We start from the raw sequence: 14,589 nt of genomic DNA, 5'->3' as shown, positions 1-14,589 counted from the left end.
GTAATGGCTGCTCCGTGAACAGCTCCGACGGGCGGATCTGCGATGGCTGGTTCCCAGCAATCTATACCTTGGGCTGCGGGAGCGGTGCTGTGGTGGGGACCTCGACCGGGACAAAGAGCGAGAGTGGCATCAACATTGGTACCGCGAAGGGCTATGATAGCTTCTCGGAGTCAGCGACCTCCGGTGCCATCTGTCCCAGTCCTGGCAGGGCACATTGTGATTGCGAGATCTGCGATCCCTTGAGGCAGAGCGGTGCCTGGATCCCCTGCTGCTTGGCACCCAGCCAGACAACCTGGTGGGGGTCGATGGGGACTGGTGTGGGCTGCGAGTGGGATGTTCACTGTGTGGAGAGCGGCTTTGGAAATCTTCCCTCGACTGTGAACAGTACCATCCGGGCGGCGACTGTGGAGGTCCAAGCGCCGGTTTGGCTCTGGACCGGGGAGCCGCTGACGTCGGTGCAACCGATACTGGTAGAGAGACTTAACCTTGACATAGTCTTGAGCTGCCTGCAGGGCCTCCAGCATGGAGGGCACCTGAATGTGGCCACTGGCATCCGTGGAGGTTGGCTCGGAGAGGGCTGGGCTACTCCGCTCAACTTGAATCGGAGGCCGCAAGGTCAATGGGGATCGAGAGCTGCCCAACGCGGGTCTAGTCTCGCCCCCAGCCTTGCCCCGGTGCTTTGACGGAGAAGATCTCTTCTTCATCATGTTATAGTGTCCCGTGGATGGGAATCGGTGTTGACTGGTGGAAGGCACCATTGGGTTGCTGCACACTGATCCTGCAGTGCTCGGTGCTGACTGGGAGCGGTGCAAAGGTGTTGGGGTCAGGGCCGACTCCATCAAAATGGCTCGGAGCCGGATGTCCTGCTCCTTCTTGGTCCGAGGCTTAAAAGATCTGCAAATTTTGCAGCAGTCGCTGAGGTGGGTTACCCCCAGACAGCATGAACAGTCAGCATACGGATCACTCACAGGCATAGGTCTTTTACAAGTGTTGCATGACTTAAAGCCCAGGGTGCGGGGCATGCCCTGACCTGGACATACTTCTAACTATACTTCTTATTCCCCGCCGCCCTTTTTTTTTAAACTACAGTTACTAACTAACTACGAACTAAACAAAGTCCAAACAGGGAAAGCTACAGCAGAGCAGTTCCAAAGCACCTTCACTGGTGGCAAGAAGAAACTGAATGTGGGGGGGGAGAGCACGCAGCACCCCTTAAACTGCCCCATAGAAGTGCCACTCCAGGGGTGGTTAGGGGCATTCCCCTACGGGTACTGATAGGGGAAAAACTTCCGGCACCGGTGAACATGACGAGCACGCACATGAGCAATCACTCAAAGAAGAAAGAGGTGATATAGCTACTTGCCTGCTTTAAATTTAATGCTCTGTGTTTAAAATTAAGTCACCAAATTTTACCTTAAGTCTTTCTTGCAGACTGATTAGTTCTCCACTAACTGCATCTATGTTTTTGTCCTCATGTTTGTTTATTTTTTGTTGACACTCGCTATTACTCTTCTCCAGCTCTTTATATTTCTGCTTCCATTCTTCCAATTCTAGTCAGAATACAAGAAGAAATAATGTGGTTTGCATCAATTTCAAGCTTGCCACATTTACACCCTTCTTGTAGTACAGCTCCCACATTTATCAGTCACAACTAATGCCAAAGCGAAGATATGGCAGAAAAGCCACCACTAGGCCAAATCCTGCAGTCTTTAAACAAAACTCCAATGGTGTTTTGGATTTGGTCCAATATAATAGTTACAAACTCAATGATAAAAGTGGTGAAGTGTTCCTAAGCATCTAAAAAGTATGTTTTTGCTCATACTTTAGATAGGTAGTTTACCAGAAACTAATTTCTCAGTCTCTTCTAATTTGGCCTCTAGCACTTGATCTTGTTCCAGCTGAGTCTGTTCCTGTTCCTCTAATGTCAGTCGCATGTCTTCAATTATTTTCTCTTTTGCACGCAGATCTGGAGATTCAAGAATAGATTTAAAAAGGAGGCTCCTTCTCCCCACCATTCCCCCCAATTTAGTGTGCCCATTAAAAGCTTTGGATCCAAAGCTGTGTTACAAAGTACAAGAACACATTTATACTCTGATGGCCAAAGTTCTCATACTTGGGTATCCCCACCCACAAGAGTAACAAAAAACTAAAATCCAATCTACCAGCAGCAACGGGCTTATCCCAAAAGGAGATCTGGAGGAAGAGCATTTAGTCATTTGAAAGTTTCCTTGTGAGTGTCTTTTTCCAATACTATATGAGAGGGTAACCACTGTTCAACTGAGGTACATTCATCAAGGTCACAACATGTGACTATCATTAAGGCTAAGTTTTTGTCACGGATATTTTTAGTACAAGTCACAGGCAATAATGAAAAATTCACAGAAGCCCTGACCTGTCCATGACTTGTACTAAAAATACCCAAGACAAAATAGGTAGGCTGGGCAACTGGGGGGTGGAGGGGCTGGGAGCTCCAGGGGTCCCCCTGCCACCCACAGTAGCCGGGAGCTCCGAGGGTCCCTCTTGCCTCTCACGGTGGCAGGGATCCCCTCTGCAGCTGGTGGTGGCTGGGAGCGGCAGGGGTCCCTCTTGCCACCCGCAGCAGCTGGGAGCTCCGTGGATTCCCCCTGCTGTGGGGCCCGCCATGTAGCCTGCAGTGCCCGGGTGTGGCGGATTCCCCATGCCTCCCGTGGTGGCCAGGAGCCGTGGGGGAGCTGTGGGGCTTCCCCTTGCCCCCTGCAGCTCCCAGCCAGCACTGGCTGAAGTCAAAGGTCTTTGGAAGTCACAGATTTTGTGACTTCCGTGACAAAATTACAGCCTTAACTATCATTAACCAGTCAGCATTTTAATCTTTGAGATTTTATTAAAATGGCAGCTCTCACACTTTCTCAGACTTTTAAAACGTTATAAGTGTGGGTATAGCAAGCCCACAATCCTTTTTCATTTTATTTTTGGAGATAGAGTTTGGGATTTATATCCTTTGCATCAACTTCTTGCTTTCTAATAGACCAACTGACATGGGCTAAACAAAACAGCAGCTCATTATCTGAATGTTTTAAATACTAGGTTTGGAATTTGTTCCATCCAAACAATATTTTTAATATTTGAAAATATTAAAACCCTTTAAGAAAATTATTTACACAACAAGAACCCATTATGCTGCCATTTCATGACAGGATATGAACAAAAATGGTTATTGCTTACCTTTACATGCATTCTGGTATTGTTTTGAGATTTCTTCTATCTGCTTATTACCCAATAGTTCCTAAGTAGTACATCAAAAGGAAATTAGTACTAATACGTTTGAAAACAAAGATGCACACTGGCATTTGGTAAGAGTCTGGAAAGTCTCACTCAGAGCTTTATTAAATAATAAGCTGATACTTAAAAGTGAAGAAATCTGGAATATGTAGCTTTTCCATCTACCAAAGAGGAGCATTCTCACAGCCAGTCTACTGGTGAAAAAGAGAAGGTGTAAACTGAGGCACTTCAACTATTTATCCAGATGCTTCAAGCCAGAATAAGAATATTTGCAGATCAGGCCTTGCCCATTCATCTATATATGTACTGAACACTTAGTTCTATCAAAGGCACTTTGATGAGGCACTATTATGAGAAGGTCCTTAAAAATGTTCTTGTCCGTTAAGTTAATTTTAGCATGGTTTGTTCTATTTTACCCTATTTCCTGTGACTGCCTTACTGCTTAGAAACCTTCTTATATCATTAGAAACTGATAATTAGCGAATGACAAATGGAGGGCATATCAAGTCGTTTATAAAACTTAAGAAATGTTCAAAATACCTTTTTAAGTTGCTGGATTGTCCGCTGTTTCATATCTAGTTCCTCAGCAAACTGGTTTTTAGTTTTCTCATGTTCATTAACTTTGCTTCTCAATAATTTTTCCTTGGAACGCATTGTGCACACCTGCAAAGCAGACAGTGTCATAAAAGGATAAGCAAAAGTCCACAGTTAATTGTCCTATGTTGGTTTGGTTTTTAGATTTAGATGGCATAAATGGATTGTATTTACAAATAGTATTTAATATGATTACATGACAAGCTTTCAAATAATTAGACAATTCTCCATTATTCTGAAAAATGCAGGTGCAATATATTACATTTTCATCTTAATTAAGAAAGAGGTCCGATCGCTGAATGGGAAGATTTACTGTATTCAACGGATATCAATGCAGGTAGCTTTGTCAAGCAAAAATTTCAGCTATATGTATAGAACTAAGAAGCTAATCTTTTAATTTTAAATAGTAGAGTTTTAAAAAGAGGCTTTGGTTGACATTTGATCTCAAGCCTTTCCTGACGCTTCACAAGTGGTTCAGCATTAAATATTTAGGATGCTGGTTAGATGAAGGACAAGAAGCGCTATTATCCTGGGCAGGCAGCAATACATGTAATTAACCACTAGTGCAAGACTCCTCACTATAGCCTCTATTTAAAATGCAAAACGGCTATTACTTGCAGTAAGCATTCCATTTTAATTACGCTACTGCTTGGTAGTTACATATTAGTCACTAATACAACTAGAAGTTATTCTCTTTCATTTCCTTTCACAGATCAATGGAATTTGTAACCTTCATTTTTAACCACAAGAGAAACAAAATTAGCACTCTCCCTTTCTGATAAACCTTTGCCTCCCCCTAAAAGGCCAATCAGTGTGTTATCTTCAGAGACAGTCTGGTTTCCATCAGTTTAAGAAACGGAAAGTCCCAAAGTTAGTCCTGTAAAACAACATATTCCAGAGTGACACATGATTAGATTAGTCTGGAAAGTTCTTCTCAGTAACCTGATTCGCCATTATTTTCAAGTCATCTTGAACCCATGGCAAACATACTACTAGCAAGACTGTTTTTCTTTTCAATATCTACATGTCAAAATATGAGTTACTGTAGTCTTCTCAGTAGTTTATAGGTTTTGTATCAATAGTTTTCAGGTTCCCTTTTACTCTAGGTTCAGAATTCTAAATCTAAAGAAGTTAAAAATATTGTTTTAATATTAAATGCTTTAACAATTCATATAACCAAAGATATATTTAAGAGAAAATATTTGATTAGCAGAGCCCTACATTTAATCTGCAAAAGAAACATGTTTCTTCTTATGATTACAGACCTCTTTCTGTACTTGCTCAATTTGTTTCTTAGCATCAGCTAGCTTTTCTTTCAGATCTGTATACTCCTCATCTTTCCTCTGACAATCCATTTCTAGCCGCTGTATGAAGGCAGAACTCTCAGAGAGTTCTTTATTTAACCTGGAGGAGGAAGGTGGGAAAGAGGAGGAAGGATTAAATATCATTAAGGAAGTTAAAAGAAACTGTTATAGAGGAAGGAGTTGTAAGCTGCAAAGTAATGTTTAATTCAAAATCTTCAGAGAGTGTGTGTGTGTTTGTTTAAAGGACACATTTCTATTAGGTTTTAAACTTTTTTTTTTTTAAAACTCAAAAAGCCCTAAACTTTGGAACAAAGCTACCTTAGAGCATTCCTTTAATGTTCCATAAATATAAATGCAAACAAAAACATATTAAATGGAACTTCTACTCTGTGACTTAATTAGGGAAGAGGCCTTTCAGCATTTTACAAACTTAGGACTCAATTCTGTCATCCTTATATTAAGTAGTATTTTATACTTCATAAGCCCCTTTGATTTAAATGGAACTACTTGATCAGTAAGGTGCTACTTACTCAACATGAGTAGACTCAGATTTGAAAGCCAGATAGGACCATCATGATCACATAGTCTGACTTTCAGTACCCTGCAGGCCACAGAACCTCACACCCCCTCTCTTTTAATAGACCCCTAACCGCTGGCTGAGTTACTGAAGTCCTCAAATCATGATTTAAAGACTTCAAGTTACAGAGAATCCACCATTTACTCTAGTTTACACCTGCAAGTGACCAATGCCTCAAGTGCAGTGAAAGGCGAACAATCCCCAGGGTCTCTGCCAATCTGACCAAAAGAAAATTCCTTCCCAACCCCAAATATTGCAGTCAGTTGGACCATGAGCATTTCAGCAAGAACCAATGGCCAAACACCTGGGAAAGAATTCTCTGTAGTAACTCAGAGTCCTCCCCATCCAGTGTCTCACCACTGGCCTTTGGGGATATTTACTATTAGCTGTCGCAGATCAGCTACATGCCACTATAGACAGTCTCATCATACCATCCCCTCCATAAATTTATCAAATTCAAGTCTTGAAGACAGTTAGGTTTTTGCCCCCCCGCCCCGCTCCCCTTGGAAGGCTGTTCCAGAACTTCACTCCTCTGATGGTTAGAAACTTTCGTTTAATTTCAAGCCTAAATTTGTTGGACAGTTTATATCTATTTGTTCTGGGGTCCACATTGGTGCTTCACTTAAATAACTTCTCTCCCTCCCTGGTATTTCTCCCTTTGATGTATTTATAGGGAGCAATCGTATCTCCCTTCAGCCTTCTTTTGATGAGACTAAAGAAGCCAAGCTCTTTGAGTCTTCTCTCGTAAGGTAGGTTTTCCATTCCTCGGATCATCCTAGTAGCCCTTCTCTGCACCTGTTCCAGTTTGAATTAGTCTTTCTTAAACATGGCAGATCACAATTACACACACTGTTCCAGATGAGGTCTCATCAGTGCTTTGCATAATGGTACTAGCAGTTCCCTGGCTCCATTGGAAATACCTGACCTAGGATTGCATTAGCCTTTTTCATGGTCACATCGCATTGATGACTCAGTCATCCTGTGATCAGTCAATACACCCAGGTCTCTCTCTTCCTCTGGAGCTTCCAACTGGAAAGTCCCAAGCTTATAGCAAAATTTATTGTTGTTAGTCCCCAAGTGTAAGACCACACACTTTGAACTATTAAATTTAACCCAATTTCTATTACTCTAGTTTTCAAGGTCATCCAGATCTTCTTGAATGCTATTCTGGTCCTCCCCCATATTGGCAAGACCTCCCAACTTTGTCATCTGAAAATTTTATTAGCACACTCCCACTTTTTGTACAAAGGTCATTAATAAAATTGTTAAATAGGATTGGTTCCAAGACTGATCCCTGAGGAACACCTCTAGTAACCTCCCTCCAGCCTAACAGTTCACCTTTCAGTATGACCCTTGTAGTCTCCCCTTTACAAGTTTCTTGTCCATCTTCTATGAGGTCCTCACTACTCACCAATACCATATCTAAAATGGCATCAACTCTTGTTGGTTTGGCAACTATCTGAGGAAGAAATCTGTCAGCTACCACATCAAGGAAAATTTGGGCCCTACTATTATTAATAGCACTTTTTCTTGAATCTATATCTGGGAGGTTAAAGATTCTCATAATCTCACAATTCCCAGGAGTATTTATTTCATTAAAAATATTTTTTGAATGGCTTTACCCATATCCAGATTGGATCCTGGGGGTCTGTACTATACTCCAAAAACTATCCCAGGTGAGCCTCTGGTAGCTTTCTTCCCCAAAGTCATTTTGATCCAAACAGACTACTTTATGTATTCCATCACTTCTAATTTTTTTGTATATTAATTGTATCATTAATATACAATGCTACTCCACCACCTTTACATTATTTCAATCTTTCCTGAATAGTACCTACCCTTCAATACCTGTACTCCAGTCATGAGTACTATTTCACTATGTTTCTGTTAGCTCTATAATATTTGGGTTCACTTCCTGCACCAGTAGTTCTAGTTCCTCCATTTTGTTACCCAGGCTCCTTGCATTGGTGTACAAACATCTTAGTTTTGTCTGCTTGGCTTTACCCAGATTCCTCACCCGATTAGGTAGTCATTCTACTGCCACTATCGCCTACCTGTTAACTTCATTAGAACTCTCTTTCCTCTTAATGTCCATTCTCCTACACACTGCTGTTCTTTTCTCCATTGCTATAGTCTCTTTCTTGATTTTTCTCCTGGTCAATATTAGAATCAGGTGTGGAGATTACATGAGCATCTCCCAACCACCTCCCCCAGATTCCTAGTTTAAAGCTCTTTTAAATCAGTTGTGCTGACCTCCATCCCTGAAGTCTATTTCCCTCCCTACTCAGGTGGGAAAGAACAGTCCTTTGTCGGTGAAAGCCTCCCAGTGGTCAAACATTCCAAAGCCTTCCTAATAGCACCACTGCCTCAGCCATCTGAGGATTAGCATAATTTTGTCTTACCTTCATTCTCCTCCTCTAGGGTCAGGTAAAGGGAGTGCAATTATGCTTCAGGCTGGTTCCACTCTCCTACACTCATTTCCTGTTTAAGTTTTCATACTACATCCATCACCAAGTTATCCAACTGTTTACCAAAAACTGCTGTTATCACATAACAACTATTAACATTTTAATATTTTGGACGCATGTCAAGTTATCTGCTTTAAAAGATTGCCGTATATGAAGCTTCTGCTCCAACATTTGCACCTGCTACTCCAAAAAGGTTATCTAGTATCAGGATTTCTAACAGGTAGGTTTATATAAAAGTTTTTCTTGCCTCTGGTTTCCATACAAGTAGTAAATGGTAGATGAATATTTAACAGAGTTCCAAATGTAAAGGCCATTTTAACATAGGAACTACTTTAGTTCACTGAAAGATCGCACACAAGTGTACTAATACAATAATTGGTTATACTCCACTGTATGGCATTAAACAAACTGATGCAGGAGACCCTAAACATACCAGGCTCCCCTTATTCATATTCTGAGAGTCCCTTAAACACAAGCTCTTTTCTAGAAGACATTTGAATCTGGTGGATAAAGTGAATAAAATAAATACTCGTGATTGTACCATATTTACTTAGCCTGAAAAATCATTAAGCATCTATGTCCATTTCACTAGTGGAGATATAATTTAGTTAGAAATAACTGATAATTATGGCAAAAAGATGCATTATGATAAAGTGCAAAAAACCTGATCAGACAGACAATCTCCACCTGAGAAGATATTCTACTCTGACTTTTAGAGGGGGGAAAAAAAACCCAACCCCAAAAACCTAATTTACTACACAAGGTAGGTACATTGTAGAAAATTTGGAGAAGTTAGAAATAGTTCCCTATCAAAAAGAAGTTAGTACACCTGGTACAAGTATTACCTTGTAAAATGGATTGCTTTTACTGTTAATGACAAGTTTAATTGCAATGTCTACATTTGTACTCATGTTTCCTTCCATGTACTGATGCTACAGGTAGGAATTTACTTACTGGGTTTTATACATTATCAAGATATACAATTAAACAAAGAGAAAAAATAGCCAGTAATGTGTACAAATGATTTTCAAAGATAAATTTTAGTATCTAAACCACTTCTTAGCAGTTTAATCTGGATAAGTATCTGAGTGTTATTTGGAACTGAGCAGATGCACATTCAAACTAGTCTCATCTTAGATTTCATCTCAAGTGTCTATTCAATGCTGTACTTACTGTTCTGTAACTTTTTTTGATTCTTCTTCTTCTCTCTCCTTTTCCTGAAGTGAATGTTCAGTAGTTTTCAAGTTATCCTTCAACTGTATGACTTCCTCCTTCAGTTTTGTTTCCTGATCATTTAATTCTTTGACTTTTATTTCTGAATTCATACATTTCTTTTCCAGGTCTTTTATATCCATTTCCATCTTTAAAATGATAGATTCTTTTTCCTTAAGTATTTGTTCTAACCTGGCTGCATTGTCATCTTTAGCCCTATAAGCCTCCAAGAGGCATTCAAGCTCTTTTATTTTCTCCTTGTGGCTGGCACTTTGTTTCTCAAGATGGGTAATTGCACTTCTATCTTCAGCCACACGTTTTTCAGACTCACAGATTTTTTCCTGTAATTGTTCTTGTAACTGATTAACAAGGTTTTCCTTTTCCTTTATGGACAAATTACCCTGATTTGTAAGGTCATCCAATTGTACTTTTAGTTGATTGTTCTCACTCCCAACCTCACTGATGCTCTTTTGTAAATTTTCAATTTGTTGAAGGAGTTCTTGGATCTGATTACTTTTTTGGGAGGAGGCCTTAATAATTTGCTTGCACTCTTTCCAAATGCCCTCAATACTGCAATGGAAAGAGCTCTCTCGCCTGACATCTGCAATATTAGATGTCTGGCACTGTGTGTTTAAGGAATGCATTTGAATTTTCCCTGGTTTATCTTTTTGAGAATCTTCCAAAAAATCCTTTAGATTGACCAGATCAACATCTACAATATGAGATTCTAAATCAAGTTTATGCAACTCATCTATCTTTGTCTGCATTGCTTTTATTTGTGACACTTTGACTATAATATTCTGACTAGAGGCTTCTACCTCTGTAGTCAGTTGTTTAATCTTCTCTTCTTGCTCTTTATTTATAACTTTCTGTGTGTCTAATTCAGAAGCTATTTTCCCATAACTAGCCTGACACTGCTGGAGCTCCTCACTCAAACCAGAAGCCCTTTCTTTTGAAGAAGATAGCTCCAGGCACAAGTTTGCCATCTGTCTATTGAACCCTTCTTTTTCCCTTTTTTCATTTGAAAGTTTTTCTTTAAGTATAGCTAATTGACAGTCTAGGGATTCACTTCTTTCCTGTAATGCTAATATTTCTGCCTCTTTTTCTAAAAGGTTCTGTTGCATTTCTTCAGTTTTCTTTTGCTCTATTGCATCACCTTTACCTGCACTTCTAATGGACCCTATAAAAAGAAAAATAAGTATCACTGTATTGCTCTTGAAAGCAAAAATATTAATAAATTATACATATCAAGAAGTAACTTTCAAAACTCTGTGGGAGATTTTGGCTGGTTTAGTAAGCCTTAAATCCTCACATTACGCAATATTTTGAAGTTTGGCCTTTAAAGGTGATCCCAAAACCTGGAAGCTACATGTTTGAATAGTACTACAGATAGTATCTTCCTTAGACTTCCAGACAGGGTGTACATTGTCTCGACTTTCAGTAAGCCAGAACATGAATGGCTTGACGCTGATTTGTGCTCTGTTCAGGTTCCCAATCTGCTGCAGTGATGGTAAAACTTTGTGATGCCTAGTGCACAAAAATAACTACCTGACACTCAACCATCCTCAATTTTACACCTTAGCTGGCCCAACAATCTTACATCCTACAGATACACCCATCTGCCAGATGCAGAGAGAAACCAGGAGTTTCTTGGGTTGTGTAAACTGTCCACACCTCTGCCACAAGCAACTGTCCGCTGCTTCTTTAAGTAAGTGGCACCTCATGCCTTTCCACCATATGCTGAAGGTTTTCCTTCCCAAATCTGCTTCTGATTTGACACAATGGCAGCTTAAGGGTTAGAAGAGAAGGTATATTGGGAAGTCAAATGTGTGTGCAGAGGGAAGTAGAGAAAGGAAGCCAAAGAAGTAAAACTGATTTTCTGCACTACCTTCCTCACAAAAGTATGAAGAAATGCTCCTGAAGACAAAACGTTGAGAGTTTGGAGACCTCAAAAAACTTCAAGGGTACAAAGAGCTCTCAAAACACACACGCAGTCTGAGCTCCACCTTTAAAATGTTATTGTTTTTATTATGCTAAGGCTGATTAACCCTAACAATGGAGCAAACTGCAACTCCCATTGACATCAGCTAGAATCACTTCTGAAAAATTGGGAAAATTTTCTACTGCAGCTACACATAATGCAGTGTTAGGGAGTAGTTCCCTGGTCAAATACATATGGAATTGGCAGGGAAAAGTGTGTTTTTACAGAATATAAAATCTGTGTAGAAAATGGTGCAGTTTGCAAACACAGTAAGTTGTAGGTAGACTGCACAAACTATCATAAGAGTACTTTATAAATTTACAGCAGTACACCTTGAGGAGATACTTCTGAACTAGCATTAGTGTGTGTAGACACACAGAGGTGGAAGGAATTTCCATGTGCTAAGTTGAAGCAGCATTAATAAAGTAATGACTCTTTGTACATATCTATGGCAAATAGTCCATTGACCCAAGACTGGTTTATTATAGAGTAATAAGTTTAGTCAGACACCTTTTAAAAAACAGAAAAACAAAACAAAAAAGGCGAGAGCGAGCTAGCTTCCGGGGGGGGGGGGGGGATGTCTATTTCCTCCTTTACCCCATAAATTTAGAATCCACCCCACCAAAAATTACTCCTGCATGAGGGATAGGATAAGCAAGCACTAGCTTTACTAACAGAAGTGTCATGGCTTTAGAGTCAGACTTCATAAGCCAGCAGTAGATAGAAACCAACATTAGAAACATTGGAAAGGGAAATAGCCAGCTTCCTGTTGAGACCCAGCATTCTTTCCTTGACGGGGCTCACAAAACAGACTTATATAAAAGCCATCATGTATTCTCTATATTAAGTTATGTAATAAAATCATGCTGCTGATGCAGGAAAAGGTGTATGTGGCTTATGTTCTGTGAATGGAATGGATTACAGAAAAGGTGTATTCTGACACCCATAGTATGACTGAGTTTTGTAGGTTAGAGAAAGCCCAGAATCAGTTCCAAATATTTTAGGTGCTTTACAATTGACAGCTAAGATCATTTGGGGAACTTTGTTTATATTGCGGTGATAGGGTACATGACTTTCAACATAGACAGCCCACTTCTGAAGAGACTTTACGATTTTTCTCTTTTACTATAAGGAAAAGGAGTACTAGTGGCACCTTAGACTAACCAATTTATTTGAGCATAAGCTTTCGTGAGCTACAGCTCACTTCATCGGATGCATCCAAAGGCTGAAGGATAGTTAAAACTGAAATTTCTTTTTCACCCTAAGTCTTGGTTGCTAAAATTTACATTCTCTCTGTGAAAAGGTGATTTTTTAAGCAAAAGTTGAGGAAGATACATGTGGCCATTTTTGAGTTATGAGCTTAATGTGAAGCAAATATTCTCTGAACACTTTTTCGAGACAACCAATCGACTTTTAAGATTTGACCGAGCGCTCTTTAAAGAGAGTACCCAAGACTAAGTTTTATGTTTTGAAAAGTTTGCGTTTCCTGACTCTACAACTTAAACAGTAGCATTAATGTACCACTTCGCATTCTATCTAGTTTCCTGTTCAGTGCTAAAAATTAGTATTTACAAACTGCCATTAGGCATGAATACCAAGATTAGAGCAGGTATCAGACACAGTCTGCTATAACAAGGGGTTTAATGTCTGCTTAATTTTGTCATCACCTTCTCCCCTGTTGGCATGTACATGGTTTCTCCAGAAGGCAGTTCCATGCAGACCCAAGGTTGGCTCTAACCAACATGTGTGATGGTCTTCACAGGCATATCAGTTTCTTCTCGTTAGAGAAAGCAGCATCAGCAGCTTGCTTATCTGCTATGTCCTAGACCTATGGAACTTGCTATACCACTCCTCCTTTGTTTAACATGGCACTGAAGGAAGTGCCCTTCAACAGCTGTTACTTCTCAATCCCATGGTGGGGGCTGGCCTACCTGCACCTCCATGTTTTGCTTCCAATTTTACCACCAGGTGGCATTTCTGATCCCAAAGCAGAGTCTAGGTAGCTTTAATCCATCTCCACTTGTTAACTGTGGGAGCCTTTAGCTCCTTACTTGAGGGAAGGAGAGGAAAAAGCCTCTAGACTGCCCCATTGCCTTTCCTGGATTCTTGTTTGGGTCAACATATTCCCATCTGCAACCCCCACTCAGATTGCATAGATGCTGCACCTATTAGAGGCCCCTTAGCTTCTGGGGCACCTACATGATCCTTGGCAGTCAGAGGCCAAGCAAGCTCACAGTTCAAGCAAGGAGAGCAGGGAGATTTCAAAGCTGCAGACACTGAACAGCTATGTAGACGCATGCCATACATGACTAGAATGCCTACTTAATGCAGTTTCTACCAGTAAAGAGAGGTTTATGAGAAACACTGGATCCCAAATGAATTTGAGTTTTACCATTGTCAGCTTTGCGTATTATATATAAGTTTTAGCATGCAGCATTTACATGTTTCTATACACTGATCTAATGAAATACCTTGCACTGAAGTGTGTACAGCATCTACATACAATATGACAGAATGAATCATAGACCGCATTGACACTTCTTCAGACAGTTCTAAAAAGAGCTCAGGCAGGAAAATGGTAAGAATGTTTAAGAAGGTTAACAGCAAGCTTGGCAGAAAAAACAGTAGTTAAACATGCCAGTTGTAGGCAAAGGCCACTTTAACAGAAATATCTTTTCTGCATCAGAATTTGCAAATGTATTAGCAGACAGCAAAGGGGAAGCAAGACATCTAAAAGCAGTTTTTATTTTAAGAATTTAGAGGCAACACACAAGACAATGAAAATAAACAGTTACTTCCATTTAGCATTTAATGTTGCTGACTTTCTTCTCCTCAGACGATAAAGTTTACGAATTGCGAGTTTTTGCTTTTGTTCTGGCATTGGAATCAGATTTTTTCGGAAGGCTCCCTGTTCGGCTGCAGTAGAAATGGTACCTTTCTTTGTAGGTGGCTCTTCCTCTTGGGTAGGCTTACTTTCAAAACAGCGTTTTCTTCCTACATCCAGCACATGCTTCACACTGTCACTAGACTGAGTGCCTTCTATTTTCCCATTGCTGTTCTCGTTTGCCATGTGTCTTTTAATAGTAGTTACAGTGTTGTCCTACATTTAAATAAAATTAGTTACCTCATGCCATTATACAAAACAAGCAGCCAACCATGTTACAAGCAATAAATCTCAGCTGAATATGAAAACAA

At 40.2% G+C, this 14,589-nt stretch overlaps 1 protein-coding gene across 2 annotated transcripts in view; it reads right to left on the bottom strand.

Annotated features, from left to right (window-relative positions):
• KIF20B (kinesin family member 20B) overlaps positions 1-14,589 on the bottom strand; it is a 76,128-nt gene that overhangs the window by 22,623 nt on the left and 38,916 nt on the right. For both annotated transcript variants that reach the window (XM_075130949.1, XM_048858422.2), the window contains exons 19-25: positions 14,329-14,494; positions 9,375-10,593; positions 5,118-5,256; positions 3,799-3,921; positions 3,202-3,262; positions 1,841-1,966; positions 1,414-1,550 (exon numbers count right to left, since the gene is read on the bottom strand). In XM_075130949.1, coding sequence (XP_074987050.1) covers positions 1,414-1,550; positions 1,841-1,966; positions 3,202-3,262; positions 3,799-3,921; positions 5,118-5,256; positions 9,375-10,593; positions 14,329-14,494 — 1,971 coding nt within the window. The remainder of the gene's footprint in view (positions 1-1,413; positions 1,551-1,840; positions 1,967-3,201; positions 3,263-3,798; positions 3,922-5,117; positions 5,257-9,374; positions 10,594-14,328; positions 14,495-14,589) is intronic.

Source organism: Caretta caretta, chromosome 7 (genome assembly GCF_965140235.1).
Source record: "Caretta caretta isolate rCarCar2 chromosome 7, rCarCar1.hap1, whole genome shotgun sequence".
Classification (NCBI taxonomy): Eukaryota; Metazoa; Chordata; order Testudines; family Cheloniidae; genus Caretta; species Caretta caretta.
Note: the sequence above shows the minus strand (reverse complement) of the source record. Positions and strands in the feature narration are given on the sequence as shown.